The sequence below is a fragment of the Hyla sarda genome, chromosome 5, assembly GCF_029499605.1.
Source record: "Hyla sarda isolate aHylSar1 chromosome 5, aHylSar1.hap1, whole genome shotgun sequence".
In the NCBI taxonomy this organism is placed as follows: Eukaryota; Metazoa; Chordata; class Amphibia; order Anura; family Hylidae; genus Hyla; species Hyla sarda.
In genome coordinates, this window is record NC_079193.1 from 130536595 (window position 1) to 130553164 (window position 16570).

At 45.2% G+C, this 16570-nt stretch overlaps 1 protein-coding gene across 10 annotated transcripts in view; it reads left to right on the plus strand.

Moving 5' to 3' along the window:
• ADCY1 (adenylate cyclase 1) overlaps window positions 1-16570 on the plus strand; it is a 605827-nt gene that overhangs the window by 506303 nt on the left and 82954 nt on the right. For all 10 annotated transcript variants that reach the window (XR_008843996.1, XR_008843995.1, XR_008843997.1 and 7 more), the window contains one exon: window positions 13306-13404. Coding sequence is in view for 7 of the 10 variants with exons in the window: in XM_056520271.1 (XP_056376246.1) it covers window positions 13306-13404 (99 nt within the window). In the remaining 3 variants the exon portion in view is untranslated. The remainder of the gene's footprint in view (window positions 1-13305; window positions 13405-16570) is intronic.

A 16570-nucleotide genomic window follows, 5' to 3' on the forward strand; every position in this document is an offset into this window, starting at 1 on the left:
ATGCTTTGAATTGTCATCTGGAGTGCGACAGTTTGGACACCACTGTACAGTGGTCCCTCAAGTTACAATATTAATTGGTTCCGGGGCGACCATTATATGTTGTAACCATTGTATGTTGAGACCAGAACTCTATGGAAACCTGGTAATTGGTTCTGAAGCCACCAAAATGTCATCCAAAAATTGTAAAAAGTGAGAATGAAAGAAAAATAAGTAGATAACTAATATAGATAAAGTAAATCCTTACATATAAAAGAAAGAAAGATCTGCTGGGCGCTGTAAATCACTTGTCTATGTCAGTGTTTCCCAAGCAGGGAGCCTCCAGCTGTTGCAAAACTACAACTCCCAGCATGCCCGGACAGCCAAAGGCTGTCCGGGCATGCTGGAAGTTGTAGTTTTGCAACAGCTGAGGGCACCCTGCTTGGGAAACACTGGTCTATGTAGAGGACAGAAGCTTCTTTAGGGTCCTGTACAGTACATGCAATGTCCTAAAAAAGTAAAATGGAGTCACCCTTACCTTGTGTCCAAAGGAGCAGGTAACCCTGGTACAGGTAAAGTGTACAGAACATGTAATACCTCCCTGTACTGTAGGGGGCGCTACCAGACATCAGTCAGTGCATACGCTTCAGTAATAAAGGTGTTTTACCAGTAAATTGCCCATTCTGATTGGTCGGTTCTTCCAGCCATTGACACGTTGCACAGATCTGGACTGTCCGTAGCATTGTATGTTGAGTCTGGTTTCAACTTACAATGGTCCAGAAAAGACCATTGTATATTGAAACTATTGTATGTGGAGGCCATTGTAGGTTGAGGGATCACTGTATAGTGGTCTCCAAAGTGTGCCCTTCCAGATGTTGCAAAACTACAACTCCCAGCATGCTGAGACTGTCCAAGCATGCTGGGAGTTGTAGTTCTGCAACATCTGGAGGGCCAGATGTTACAGAACTACAACTCCCAGCATGCCTGGAGAGTCTGGGCATGCTGAGAGTTGTAGTTTTGCTACATCTGGAAGGACAGGGGTCTCCAAACTGTTGCCCTCCAGATGTTGCAAAACTACAACTCCCAGCATGCCCAGTCTGGGCATGCTGGAAGTTGTAGTTTTGAAACTCCCAAATACAGCAGTGAAGATCACTTTACGGCGATCTTCACAGCTGTATCTAGGAAACCGCCGCCTCCACTTGCCTGCGCCTCCTGTCAGCCGGTCCCTGGTCCTCGGTCAACGCGTGAGCCCAGGTAACCGGCGGTCTCCGCAACTGCCCCCGCACTTTGCCGCCATCTTCCCCTGCTCTGCCCCGACATCCAGGGGCGGCCAGAGCAGGGGAAATTAACTTTCCCCCGCCCCTGGATGCCTGCGATTCGCCGATTGGCCGCATTTGACAGCTCCGTTCATCTCTATTTTCCGTGCTATCGGGTCATCAGAGACCTGATCAGCCCGGAAAAGTCGTGAATCGCCGATCTGCAGGCACGGGATGCCTGATGAATGATTTCAGCAGGCATCCCGTTCCGATCCCCGTCCCGCTAGCGGCGAGGATCGACATTCCCACGAGCATACAGGTACGCCCTTGGTCCTTAAGTGCCAGGAGGCTAGGGCATATCCATACACCCGTGGTCCCAAACAGGTTAAAGGGGTACTCTGGTAGAAACTTTTTTTTTTTTTTTTTTAAATCAACTGATGTCAGAAAGTTAAACAGATTTGTAAATACTTCTATTTAAAAGTCTTAATCCTTCCAGTTCTTATAAGCTGCTGTATACTACAGAGGAAGTTCTTTTCTTTTTGAATTTATTTCCAGTCTGACCACAGTGCTCTCTGCTGACACCTCTGTCCATGTCAGGAACTGTCCAGAGCAAGAAAAACTTTTTACTTAGGCATGTGTAATATCCCTTTATTCTGTAGGCTCTTCCTGATTGGGGATGGAGAATCTTGTCTCCTTTTAGCACATTGCTACATTGAGAACATTGGAGGCAGGGAAATGTGCCTGTACGTCTGGTAGTGAGTAGTCTCTGTGTAGTGGTCATCTCATCCTGTCGTGGAATGGCTCTAACTAGGTTGTTGGACAGGTTCGGGGCTCTTTTATTGCAAATGAGTGGTGGGATCGTGAATTCTGAAATGTTCGGGTATGCTTCCTGCAATATGTGCTAGTGTTTACGGACAATCTTGTCAACCTTGGATATGTGTGGGTGATATTCTCTCACGAAAGGTATACGGTGTGGTGTCTCTGTATACGGTATCGTGTCTGGCTTCTTTTAATAGATGTTCAGGGTACCCTCTTTCTTTAAATTTTGACTCCATTTCGTCTAATCTGATCTGCTGTGTATGGGGATCGGTGACTATGCGTTGTACTCTTTTAAACTGTGATTTTGGAATGGCTTTCTTAATACTGTATGGATGTGCACTATTGAAATGTAAGAGGCTGTTCCTATCCGTAGTCTTTTGGTACAAGTCAGTGGTAATGTATCCCTCTGTGTCTTTCAAGATCAATGTGTCCAGGAAAGGTATGGAGTCTTGGCTGAGTGTCATAGTGAATTTTAATTCAGGCCAGATGGAATTTAGGTATGTCAAAAAGGCCAGGACGGATTCACGTGGCCCCTCCCAAATGCAAATAATATCAATATAACGACGCCACATTTTGGCGTGTATTTGGAAGGTAGACTGGTTGTAAACAAAAAACTCTTCAAAAAAATGCCATATAGGCATTTGCATTTGGAGGGGCCACGTTCGCGCCCATAGCCGAGCCACGTGTCTGTAAATAGTACTTGTTTTTGAACATGAAGTAGTTGTCATGTAGAACTATTTTAAGTAATGACATGAAAAAGTCCTTTTGTTGTTCTGTATACCTACTGTGTTGTAGTAGCCATTGTGTAGCAGTCATGCCCTTGTCGTGTACAATGGAAGTATACAAACTGACTACGTCAATAGTCAATAGCCAGGTGTTGGCTGATATGTCTGTGATGTCTCTGATAGCAGTCAAGAAATCGGATGTGTCAAGTAAAAAGGATGTGGTTTCTCTCACTAGAGGTGTTAGGGCTTTTTCCAAGGTGACTGAGAGAGGGTTGAGCGCAGAATCAATAGAAGCCACTATGGGACGACCAGGAGGATTGATTATTGTCTTATGTACTTTGGGCAGAATATATATCACAGGTGTGATAGGGAAGTCTTTTTCTAAGAAGATGCCCATTTTGGTATCTATTATTTGTACCCCTGTCCAAGTGATGTGTCACTAAGTCATGTATCTCTTTCTGTATGTTGGGCAAGGGGTTCCCTGGAAGTAGTTTATATGTAGTGTTGTCAGAGAGTTGGCGGATGATTTCATTGTCGTATGCGGCAGTATCCATAATGACAATGGATCCCCCTTTGTCCGCTGGCTTAATAGTCAAGTCAGTGTCAGTCATCGGATCATTCAGTGCTCTCCTCTACGTTATGGTGTGTATGAGGCATCGTAAGTTTTGTAACCCCTTGCTGTACCAGGTGTATAAATGTTTCAGTAGGGTGATAGATATGTGGAGGATTGTATCTGCTTTTAACCTTAAGCCCAAACTGTTGTAGTGTGAGTGTTTCTCCCATTGGTGTGGGTGTTGTGGTGTCGGTCTGGTTGTTAGAAAAGTGTTTTAAGGCAGACATTACGGTAGAATCTGTGTAGGTCTAAGTCAAGTTGGAAGGTGTTGAGTCTATCTTTTATAACATAATCTGCGGCGAAACAAAAAAAAATTATTTGTGGGGTGAAATGAAAAAAAGAACACAATTTTGCAACTTTTTATGACTTCCGTTTCTACACAGTGCACTTTTCTGTAAAAATGATACCTTATCTTTATTCTGTGGGTCCATACGGTTACAGGGATATCCAATTTATGTAGATTTTATTTATTTTACTACTTTACTACAAAAAAAATTATAACTACCGTATATACTCGAGTATAAGCCGAGTTTTTCAGCACGATTTTTCGTGCTGAAAACACCCCCCTCGGCTTATACTCGAGTGAACTCCCCCACCCGCAGTGGTCTTCAACCTGCGGACTTCCAGAGGTTTCAAAACTACAACTCCCAGCAAGCCAGGGCAGCCATCGGCTGTCCGGGCTTGCTGGGAGTTGTAGTTTTGAAACCTCCGGAGGTCCGCAGGTTGAAGACCACTGCGGCCTTCAACATCATCCAGCCCCCTCTCACCCCCTTTAGTTCTGAGTACTCACCTCCGCTCGGCGCTGGTCCGGTCCTGCAGGGCTGTCCGGTAAGGAGGTGGTCCGGTGAGGAGGTGGTCCGGGCTGCTATCTTCACCGGGGAGGCCTCTTCTAAGCGCTTCGGGCCCGGCCTCAGAATAGTCACGTTGCCTTGACAACGACGCAGATGCGTCGTTGTCAAGGCAACGGCTCTATTCCGGGCCGGAAGCGCGGAGAAGAGGCGCCCCCGGTGAAGATAGCAGCCCGGACCACCTCCTCACCGGACCACCTCCTTACCGGACAGCCCTGCAGGACCGGACCAGCGCCGAGCGGAGGTGAGTACTCAGAACTAAAGGGGGTGAGAGGGGGCTGGATGATGTTGAAGGCCGCAGTGGTCTTCAACCTGCGGACCTCCGGAGGTTTCAAAACTACAACTCCCAGCAAGCCCGGACAGCCGATGGCTGCCCGGGCTTGCTGGGAGTTGTAGTTTTGAAACCTCTGGAGGTCCGCATGTTGAAGGCCGCAGTGGTCTTCAACCTGCGGACCTCCGGAGGTTTCAAAACTACAACTCCCAGCAAGCCCGGACAGCCGATGGCTGCCCGGGCTTGCTGGGAGTTGTAGTTTTGAAACCTCTGGAGGTCCGCAGGTTGAAGACCACTGAGGGCGAATGATGAGAAGAGGATGATGAAGGGGGGGGGGGGTGTGGGGATGATGAAGGGGGGTGGGGATGATGAAGGGGGGGGGTGTGGGATGATTACAAGGGGATGATGAAGGGGGGATGTGTGGGATGATAAGGGGATGTGTGGGATGATGACAAGGGGATGATGAAGGGGGGATGTGTGGGATGATGACAAGGGGATGATGAAGGGGGGATGTGTGGGATAAGGGGATGTGTGGGATGATGACAAGGGGATGATGAAGGGGGGATGTGTGGGATAAGGGGATGTGTGGGATGATGACAAGGGGATGATGAAGGGGGGATGTGTGGGATGATGACAAGGGGATGATGAAGGGGGGATGTGTGGGATGATAAGGGGATGTGTGGGATGATGACAAGGGGATGATGAAGGGAGGATGTGTGGGATGATAAGGGGATGTGTGGGATGATGACAAGGGGATGATGAAGGGGGGATGTGTGGGATGATGACAAGGGGATGATGAGGATGTTAATGACGGGTCTGGATGATGACAGGGGGGGATGAGGTATTTCCCACCCTAGGCTTATACTCGAGTCAATAACTTTTCCTGGGATTTTGGGTTGAAATTAGGGGTCTCGGCTTATACTCGGGTCGGCTTATACTCGAGTATATACGGTACATCCACCAAAATTTATATGTTTAAAATTGTCATCTTCTGACCCCTATAACTTTTTAGTTTTTCCGCGTACAGTAAAACAAACCCTATTAATCTTCCATTAAAGTTTTACTTTTATTGTGTTTTGAATAAAAAATCAAACCATTATGTGTGACAGAGTGCACGTATTCCATAGTATTACAGGGATCACCCTGTTGTGTGATTATGAACGGCGCTACAGTACACCGTATTCAAGCACTCTGGCACGGTGAAGTTAAAATATAACTACCGTATATCCCGGCGTATAAGACGACTTTTTAACCCCGAATTTTCTTCTGAAAAGTCGGGGGTCGTCTTATACGCCCGGTATTGGGGTCCGGTATAGGAATACTTACGATTATCGTGCCGGCTCCTGTGTGCGGCTGCAGGCGGGGGCCGGCCAGAGCATGTACAAACTAATAACTGTATACTTAAAAACCAGGGTGCCTCCAGCTGTTGTGAAACTACAACTCCCAGCATGCCCGGACCGGCAAAGGCTGTCCGGGCATGCTGGTAGTTGTAGTTTCACAACAGCTGGAGGCACCCTGGTTTTTAGTATTCATGAATTAGTTTTTACATGCTCTGGCTGGCCCCCGCCTGCAGCCGCACACAGGAGCCGGCACGATAATCGTAAGTATTTCTATGCCGGACATCCCCGTGTCCCGAAAAATCTTTTCGGGACATAAGGATGTCCGCAGATCACTTACCATTCCCTGGCCGCCTATCCTCCTCCGGTCCTCCTGCGATCTTCCTCCGGTCCTTCTGCGCTTCTCCACCGCTCTATGGTTGTACGCATGGAACGTCAGTGACGTCCCGTGCGTATAACCATAGAGGCACAGGAGGACCGGAGGAGGACAAGCGCGGCCGGGGCCTGGTGAGTGACCAGCGGCGCGTCATCTACAGTGTTACGATCACCACTCCTCCGGTCCCGGGACTGCTGCTATGGTCCATAGGCCATAGCAGTAGATTGTGACCCCGGGCTGGAGGAGCGGTGGCCGGAACACTGTGGGGGGCAGTACACAGACATACAGCCTCCAGCCATACTCTCTATATGGCTGGAAGTTGTATGTCTGTGGGGGGAGCTGCCTACCATTGGAGGGGGGGGGGGAGAAAGCTGCCTACTATTGTGGGGGGGGAGAGCTGCCTACTATTGTGGGGGGGAGCTGCCGACCTAATGTGGGGGGGGGGAGCTGCCGACCTAATGTGGGGGAGCTGCCGACCTAATGTGGGGGAGCTGCCGACCTAATGTGGGGGAGCTGCCGACCTAATGTGGGGGAACTGCCGACCTAATGTGAGGGAACATGCTGCCGACCTAATGTGGGGGAACTGCCGACCTAATGTGAGGGATCATGCTGCCGACCTAATGTGAGGGAACATGCTGCCGACCTAATGTGGGGGAACATGCCGCCGACCTAATGTGGGGGAACATGCTGCCGACCTAATGTGGGGGAACATGCTGCCGACCTAATGTGGGGGAACATGCTGCCGACCTAATGTGGGGGAACATGCTGCCGACCTAATGTGGGGGAACATGCTGCCGACCTAATGTGGGGGAACTATAAGGTACTGTACATAGCGGTAGGAGGGGTAGTCTTATACGGCAAGTATATCCCAAACTCTATATTTTAACTGTAAAGTTGGGGGTCGTCTTATACGCCCAGTCGTCTTATACGCCGGCATATACGGTAGTCATATGTAGCAAGAAGGAAAAGAAATTGTCGGCCACTCACCGGTGCTGGTTTGATTAATCTTCTTTATTAAACATACTCACATACATGGGGAGAGAGACAACATGCAGGGGAAACAGCTGACTGGCAACGGGACCGTTTCACATGATATACATGCTTCTTCTGGCCACAGAATACGACATGGCATACTGTATGAAGTCAGAGCACCACCAAGGTTCAGAGAAGCAGCCCACGTATCCCACCACATTTTAGTCCAAAATCAGACTAAACAGTGCCGATCTAATCTCTTTCTACTGATAAAATATAACTAGCATGCCTCCCTCAATGGGGTTTGGATTTGAGGTCTGTAGTTAGATTTTGTTCTTGTGGTCTGTAGTTTTTATCAGTACCATTTTTGTTTTGATGGGACTTTTTGATTGCTTTTTATTAATATATTTATGGTATATGAAGTGACCAAAAATTCCCAATTTTTTTACGTGTACGCCATCGACTGTGTGGTTTAGCTAACCTTATATTTTAATAGTTCGGACATATATGCATGCGGCGGTACCACATATGATTATTTTTTTTTCATTATTACATTACTTTATTTAAAAATAGGAAAATGGGGTGATTCAAATTTTATTATTACACTTCTTCACATGTATTCTCTTTTTTTTTTTACACTTTTTTTTACCATGCAATCTTTTTATTGCATAAACTTATCAATGCTATACCATAGCATATTATTGATCAGTGTTCTTGGCGCTCTGCTGCTCCTGCACGACAACCAGGAGGCAAGTGAGGACCATTCTGTTGCCCATTAAGCTGATCGGGACATCCCGATTCGGTCGCGAAAGCCCCGATCAGCTCCATTGAGCTGCCACGATAGTTTTACTTTCACTTTAGAAGTCGCAATCAGTGGAGTCTAAAGGGTTAATGTCGGGCATCGGCCCAACCGTGAGAACGGTTTAAACCCCGTTAATGAGACTCCTTAACACCTTAAGGACCGGGCCATTTTACACCTTAGGACCAGAGCGTTTTTTGCACATCTGACCACTGTCACTTTAAACATTAATAACTCTGGAATGCTTTTAGTTATCATTCTGATTCCGAGATAATTTTTTCGTGACATATTCTACTTTAACATAGTGGTAACATTTTGTGGTAACTTGCATCATTTCTTGGGGAAAAATCCCAAAATTTGATGAAAAATTTGAAAATTTTGCATTATTCTAACTTTGAAGCTCTCTGCTTGTAAGAAAAATGGATATTCCAAATACATTTTTTTTATTCACATATACAATATGTCTACTTTATGTTTGCATCATAAAATTGATGTGTTTTTACTTTTGGAAGACACCAGAGGGCTTCAAAGTTCAGCAGCAATTTTCTAATTTTTCACAAAATTTTCAAACTCACTATTTTTCAGGGACCAGTTCAGGTTTGAAGTGGATTTGAAGGGTCTTCATCTTAGAAATTCCCCACAAATGACCCTATTATAAAAACTGCACCCCCCAAAGTATTAAAAATGACATTCAGTCAGCGTTTTAACCCTTTAGGTGTATCACAGGAATAGCAGCAAAGAAAATTCACAATCTTCATTTTTTACACTCGCATGTTCTTGTAGACCCAATTTTTTTATTTTTACAAGGGGTAAAAGGAGAAAATGTATACTTATATTTGTAGCCCAATTTCTCTCGAGTAAGCACATACCTCATATGTCTATGTAAAGTGTTCGGCGGGCGCAGTAGAGGGCTCAGAAGCGAAGGAGCGACAAGGGGATTTTGGAGAGTATGTTTTTCTGAAATGGTTTTTGGGGGGCATGTTGCATTTAGGATGCCAGAACAGCAAAAAAAAAAAACACATGGCATACCATTTTGGAAGCTATACCCCGAGGAACGTAACAAGGAATTAAGTGCGCCTTAATACCCCACAGGTGTTTCACGACTTTTGCATATGTAAAAAAAGAAAAAAATGTCACTAAAATGTGTGTGTCCCCCCAAAATTTCACATTTTTGCAAGGGTTAATATCAGATAATACCCCCCAAAATTTTTAACCACATCTCTTCTGAGTATGGAGATACCCCATAAGTTGACCTGACGTGCACTACGGGCAAACTACAATGCTCAGAAGAGAAGTCATATTTGGCTTTTTGAAAGCAAATTTTGCTCGGGGGGCATGTCGCATTTAGGAAGCCCCTATGGTGCCAGGACAGCAAAATAACCCCCACATGGCATACCATTTTGGAAACTAGACCCCTTGAGGAACGTAACAAGGAATAAAGTGAGCCTTAATACCCCACAGGTGTTTCACGACTTTTGCATATGTAAAAAAAACATTTTTTTTTTCACTAAAATGTGTGTTTCCCCCCAAATTTCACATTTTTGCAAGGGTTAATAGCAGAAAAGACCCCCCAAAATTTGTAACCCCATCTCTTCTGAGTATGAAGGTACCCCATAAGTGGACCTGAAGTGCACTACGGGCGAACTAAAATGCTCAGAAGAGAAGGAGTCACATTTAGCTTTTGGAGAGCAAATTTTGCTCGCGGGCATGTCGCATTTAGGAAGCCCCTATGGTCCCAGGACAGCAAAATAACCCCCACATGGCATACCATTTTGGAAACTAGACCCCTTGAGGAACGTAACAAGGGGTACAGTGAGCATTTACCCCCCACTGGTGTCTGTCAGATCTTTGGAACAGTGGGCTGTACAAAATTTTTAATTTGCACAGCCCACTGTTCCAAAGATCTGTCAGACACCAGTGGGGTGTAAATTCTCACTGCACCCCTCATTACATTCCATGAGGGGTGTAGTTTCCGAAATGGCGTCACATTTGTTTGTCAAAACCGCTGTAACAATTAGCCACCCCTGTGCAAATCACCTCAAATGTACATGGTGCACTCTCCCTTCTGGGCCTTGTTGTGCCCCCCCAGAGCACTTTGCGCCCACATATGGGGTATCTCCGTAGTCGGGAGAAATTGCATTACAAATTTTGGGGGGCTTTTTTCCCTTTTACCTCTTATCAAAATGAAAAGTATGGGGCAACACCAGCATGTTAGTGTAAAAATTTTTTTTTTACACTAACATGCTGGTGTAGACCCCAACTTCACCTTTTCATAAGGGGGTAAAAGGAGAAAAAGACCCCCAAAATTTGTTAGGCAATTTCTCCCGAGTACGGCGATACCCCATATGTGGCCCTAAACTGTTGCCTTGAAATACGGCATGGCTCCAAAGTGAGAGCACCATGCGCATTTGAGGACTAAATTAGGGATCGCATAGGGGTGGACATAGGGGTATTGTACGCCAGTGATTCCCAAACAGGGTGCCTCCAGCTGTTGCTAAACTCCCAGCATGCCTGGACAGTCAGTGGCGGTCCAGAAATGCTGGGAGTTGTTGTATTGCAACAGCTGGATGCTCCGTTTTGGAAACACTGCCGTACAATACGTTTTTCATTTTTATTGGGAGGAACAGTGTAAGAGGGTGTATATGTAGTGTTTTACCCTTTATTATGTGGTAGTGTAGTGTAGTGTAGTGTTTTTAGGGTACATTCACACTGGCGGACGTTTACAGTGAGTTCCCTGCTAGGAGTTTGCGCTGCGGCGAAAAATTTGCCGCAGCTCATACTTGAAGCAGAAAACTTACTGTAAGCCTGCCCATGTGAATGTACTCTGTATGTTCACATGGGGGGGGGCAAACCTCCAGCTGTTTCAAAAGTACGACTCCCAGCATGTACTGACAGACCGTGCATGCTGGGAGTTGTACTTTTGCAACAGCTGGAGGCACACTGGTTGGAAAACATTGTTAGGTTCTGTTATCTAACTCAATATTTTCCAACCAGTGTGCCTCCAGCTGTTGCAAAACTACAACTCCCAGCATGTACTGATCACGAAGGGCATGCTGGGAGATGTAGTTATGCAACAGCTGGAGGGATCGCAACTACAACTCCCAGCATGCTGGGATTTGCAGGTTTGCAACATCTGGAGAGCTACAGTATAGAGACCACTGCAAACTCTGTCCCTCCAGATGCTGCAAAACTACAAATCCCAGCAGGCCCAGACAGCAAACAGTTGTTGTTGCTAGGAGTTGTAGTTTTGCAAGATCTGGAGGGCTATAGTTCAGAGACTACCATATAGCGGTCTCTAACTGTAGCCCTCCAGCTGTTGCAAAACTACAACTCCCAGCATGCCCAAACAGCTGTCTGGGCATGCTGGGAGTTGTAGTTTTGCAACATCTGGAGGGCTACAGTTAGAGACCTCTGTATAATGGTCTCAAACTGTACCCTACAGATGTTACTAGGCAACTCACCGGCTTCCGTCGGATCCAGCCGCACGTCATCGCCGATCTCCGTCGCCCGCAGCCTCCGTCGCCTGCCCGGATCGGTAAGTGGATCTTCGGGGCCGGTCCCCGTCGTTTCCCCGTCCTGCCCCGCCTATTGTGGGTGGGCAGGACGGGGAAAACGAAAGTTAACCCCCCCCTGCCCCCGATCTGCTATTAGTCGTCGCGTCTAGACCACAAATAGCAGGGATAGGAGGGGTGGCACCCGTGCCACCTCACTCCTATACCTTCAGGGGGATCGTGGGTGTCTTAGACAACCGCGATCCCCCTTATATTCCGGGTCATCATAGACCCGTAATGACCCGGAATCGCGCAAATCGCAAGTGTGAATTCACTTGCGATTTGCCGCGATCGCCGACATGGGGGGGGTCTGATTACCCCCCTGGGCATTTGCGCGGGGTGACTGCTGATCGATATCAGCAGTCACCCCGGTCCGGTCCCCACTCAGCGCGCGGCGGGGACCGAAATTCCCACGGACGTATGAGTACGTGCCTGGTCCTTAAGACCCAGGGCGCAGGGACGTACTAATACATGCCTGGTCCTTAAGAGGTTAAGGACTCGAGATCGGGAGCGTACATGTACGCCCTGCGTCCCCAAGTGGTTAAGGTATTATATTTTTAAGTATGTAGGTTCATTATTATTGTGAAAACAAATACTCATCTGAATGATATACAAACGAAGAGAAGGCACTGTCTACAAGTCTAAAAATAGAACTCCTTAATCTTGTACACACTCTACTTTGGAGCCTAAATTACGATAACATTTTAAATTTGATTTTGTTTGTGTTAACTTAAATAATTGTTACTTTGTGTCTTGAGTGGATGTTAGGATTGTACATCAGACTGTATACCACTATAGATTATTTATCTCATTTATGAAATACAATAAGTTTTTAGCTATACAGCCACTTTGTCACGGTATTTAGGTCACTATTTTATATTAGTATTTTAGTTTGGAAAAACCATATTAGTCCAGTTATGCGGATGCAAAATCATAGGCTGGTGTAAAATATTGTAATACCTTTTTTGGGGAAAAACAGTATGACTAGGATTGCTGAGACTATCGAAACACATCACTATCTGTCCATGTGAATTGCTGTTACCAATAAAGATCGTATCTGCATTAGAGCTACCTCGCTGAACATCATTTCTTCTTTCAACAGAATTTTATAGGTATATGCTTTGAAATTGATTCTTTTGATTTGATATGAGGAGGACTCCGAAACGTTGTCTCTACAAAATACTGTTAGTCCAATAAAAAAAAGTATTACAAGATTCTGATTTGCATCTGTGTTAGTATTTGTAATCTAAAACTAGAAGTGGCTCCAAAACTCAAATCTTTCCATTGTAGCTTTTCTTTGCTTATTTTCCAGTACATATAAAATAAAATGCAATTTAAAGATTGTTAGTAGGATACAAAATGACATAGTAAAAAAAAAATATTGAAAAAATAATGATTTATATGAGGGGAAAATATAATGCATGACTGTATTTGCTTTAGCAGCAACTACTAAAGTTTACTTTGCCATCTACTAATAATGCATTAAAATGGTCTTATAGCCAGGTGGTCTCATGTAAGATGGCAAATATCATATAAAGCCGAAATCATAGAATTTTTAGCCTAGATAAGGGGTGGTCTTTTCAAAGCAGTCATCATATGGAGGAGTTTTATTGTAAACATACTATAAATAGGTGGATGCAAGCTGATTTATGTCTTCATATGTGTATGCTTAGATATAGAGCTAATGTACTGTTCAGTGAATCAGGCTTGCTCAGTTTCTTGTCAGTATTGTGTAGTATTTATTAGATTTGCTTTCCTACAGCTTATGGAAAAGGAATGTTACAGAGACATCGAAAAAATCAAAACAATTGGAAGTACGTATATGGGAGCTGTCGGGCTGGTTCCAACAACAGGAACGAAGGTAGAATATAATTTTCTCTTAAAAAGCATTTTTATGTATAGTTGGTATGTATAGGTGCTGGGTGCTCACTTTCAACCTCAAAAAGCATTTATGAAAAATATTTTGGATACAACTTAATTTACATGTTGTAGGAGTCAATTAAAGGGGAAATCCAGTATTTAACAACTTATCCCCTATCCACCTGCACGTTTGGAGGTGTATCAGCTGATCAGCTTCATCTAACCTTTATCCAGCTATACGGTGCTCTATGGTAAAAGCTCAGGTAGAGAATCTTTGTATACTTGCAATGGAGAAGAGAAACCACTGCACACATTCCTCTCCATTGCAAGTATACAAAAATGCAATGAATGATTTAAATGTAAAAAGAATATCAAAGTTGCAGGTTTTGGATCACATCCTAAAAACGCAATAAAAAGTGACCAAAAAGTCACATAAACCAACCAACCAGAAATAGCCCCTGCATAAGGGGAAGGTGCAAGCAGCTGTGTGCCCAAAGTGTGCCTAGTGTGCTTAGTTTGTAGGTTAGTTAGCGTAGGTGGATGGACTACAGCTTCCAGCATGCCCAGGCATACTGGCAGTTGTAGTTAGCACAGCTAGCTTAGTTCATAGCATAGTAAGCATTAGTGCATGGACTACAACTCCCAGCATGCCCAGGCATGCTAGGAGGTGTAGTTAGCATAGCTAGCTTATTTTGTAGCGTAGGTGGATGGACTACGACTCCCAGCATGCCCAAGCATGCTGGAAGTTGTAGTTAGCGTAGCTAGCTTAGTTCATAGCGTAGTTAGTGTACGTGAAATGACTACAACTCCCAGCATTGCTCAGGCAGGATGGGAGTTGAAGTTAGCGAAGCTAGCTTAGTTTCTAGCGTAGTTTAGTTTCACAGGGAATGGATTACAACTCCCAGCATGCCCAGACAGCCAAAAGCTGTCCGAGCAAGATGGGAGTTGTAGTTTTGCAACAGGAGACAAGTGTAGTTAGTGTAGCATAGGGTTAGCGTAGTTTTACACAGGTGTAGTGTAGGGTTAGCGTAGCGTAGAATTAGCGTAGTTTTACACAGGTATTGTGTAGCGCAGGATTAGCGTAGTTTTACACAGGTGTAGCGTAGTAAGCGTAGCATAGTGTTAGCGTAATTTACACAGGTGTAACATAGTTAGATTAGTTTTACAGGCAGAAGGAGCGTAGTTTTAGGAATGTAGGGTGTAACATAGCTTAGTCTTACAGTGAAGGGACTACAACTCACAGACTGCCCAGACAGCGAAAAGCTGTCCAGAGAAAAGTGTGCCCTGAGCTGTGTTAGTTAATTGATTAGGGGTATACAGCCATCTATATGGATGGCCGTTTACAGTGAATATCTCTTCTCGTTTTAGATATGTGAATGCAGGATTACATCGGTTTTGGTGGACTACTTTGATGACCTGCATATTATTATTATTATAATTTTTTTTTTTGATAAATTGGTTAACAAAAACTGCGGGGGAGGGTTTTTCCTAATAAAAATGTTTTAATGTGTTTTTTCTTTTATTCTTTTTCAGGCTTAGTAGTGAAAGCCTTTACTCCATTAGTCCATTACTAAGCCGGGGTTTAGCGGTAGCCCCAAAAAACAGCTAGCGCTATCCCCCAATTATTACCCTGGTACCCACCGCCAAAGGGGTACTGGAAAGAGGCGATACTAACAGGCCCAGAGCATCAAAAATGTCACTCCTGGGCTTAGGCAGTAACAGGCTGGCGTTATTTAGGCTGGGGACGGCCAGTAACAATGGTCCTCGCCACCCTTGTAAGGTCAGGCTGTTGCTGCTTGCTTGGTATCTGAATGAAAAGACTGGAATCACACATGTTTTTATTTATTTACTAGCTGAGTACCCAGCGTTGCTGGGTTTTTCCTTCCTAATCCTTGTTGGGGAGGAAAATCAACAAAGGAGGAAGCTTTTGACTTCATATCCCATCCCCATATATTGTTGTCGTATCCCAACCCCATATCCCGTCCTCCTATCCCGACCTCCTATCCCGTCCTCCTATCCCATCCTCCTATCTCGACCTCCTATCTTGACCTCCTATCCCGACCTCTTATCCTGACTTCCTATCTCGACCTCATATCTCGACCTCATATCTCGACCTCATATCTCGACCTCATATCTCGACCTCATATCTCGACCTCCTATCCTGACCTCATATCCTGACCTCCTATCTTGACCTCCTATCTTGACCTCCTATCTTGACCTCCTATCCCGACCTCCTATCCCGACCTCCTATCCCGACCTCCTATCCCGACCTCCTATCCCGACCTCCTATCCCGACCTCCTATCCCGTCCTCCTATCCCGTCCTCCTATTCCATCCTCCTATACCGTCCTCCTATCGCGTCCTCCTATCCCGTCCTCCTATCCCGTCCTCCTATCTCGACCTCCTATCCCGACCTCCTATCCCGTATTCCTATCTCTTCCTCCTATCTCGACCTCCTATACCGACCGACTGTCCCGTCCTCATATCCCGACCTGTAATATGTGTACCAGGTATTGAAATATCTCCAGCCATATGGAAGTTATGTGCGAACGTACATTTCCCATTGATTTGCATGGGACTTTAAACAAAAACCCCGACCCTCACAAATGGGGGTAGTTAAGGGTTAAATTAACTATCCTATATTTTAAGTGGACATATAAGTAACATGTGACCAAGTATTATCGAAATATCTCCAGCCGTTTGGAAGTTATGCAGTAACATATATTTCCCATAGACCTGTATGGGACTTTAAACAAAAACCCCGCCCCTGCCAAATGGGGGTGAGTAAGGGTTAAATCACCTATCCTATGTTTGTTGTTGATATATTAGTAACATGTGTGCCAAGTTTCATGTTAATATCTTTAGCCGTTTGGATGTGATGCTAGAACATACACACACACATACATACACACACACACGTTGAGTTTTGTATATATAGATGGAAAAAAAATGTATGTGCTTACCCGTCTTTTCATTCTTAGCCAGATACCAACCAAACAGCAACAGCCTGATGTCACCAGGGTGGGCGAGGACCATTGTTACTGGCCCTCCCCAGCCTGAATAACCCAGCCTGTTGCCGCCTAGACCCAAGAACGCCATATTTAACGCTCTTAGCCTGTTGTTATCGTACCCCTAGTACCCCTGTGGCGGTGGTTACTGAGGTAATAA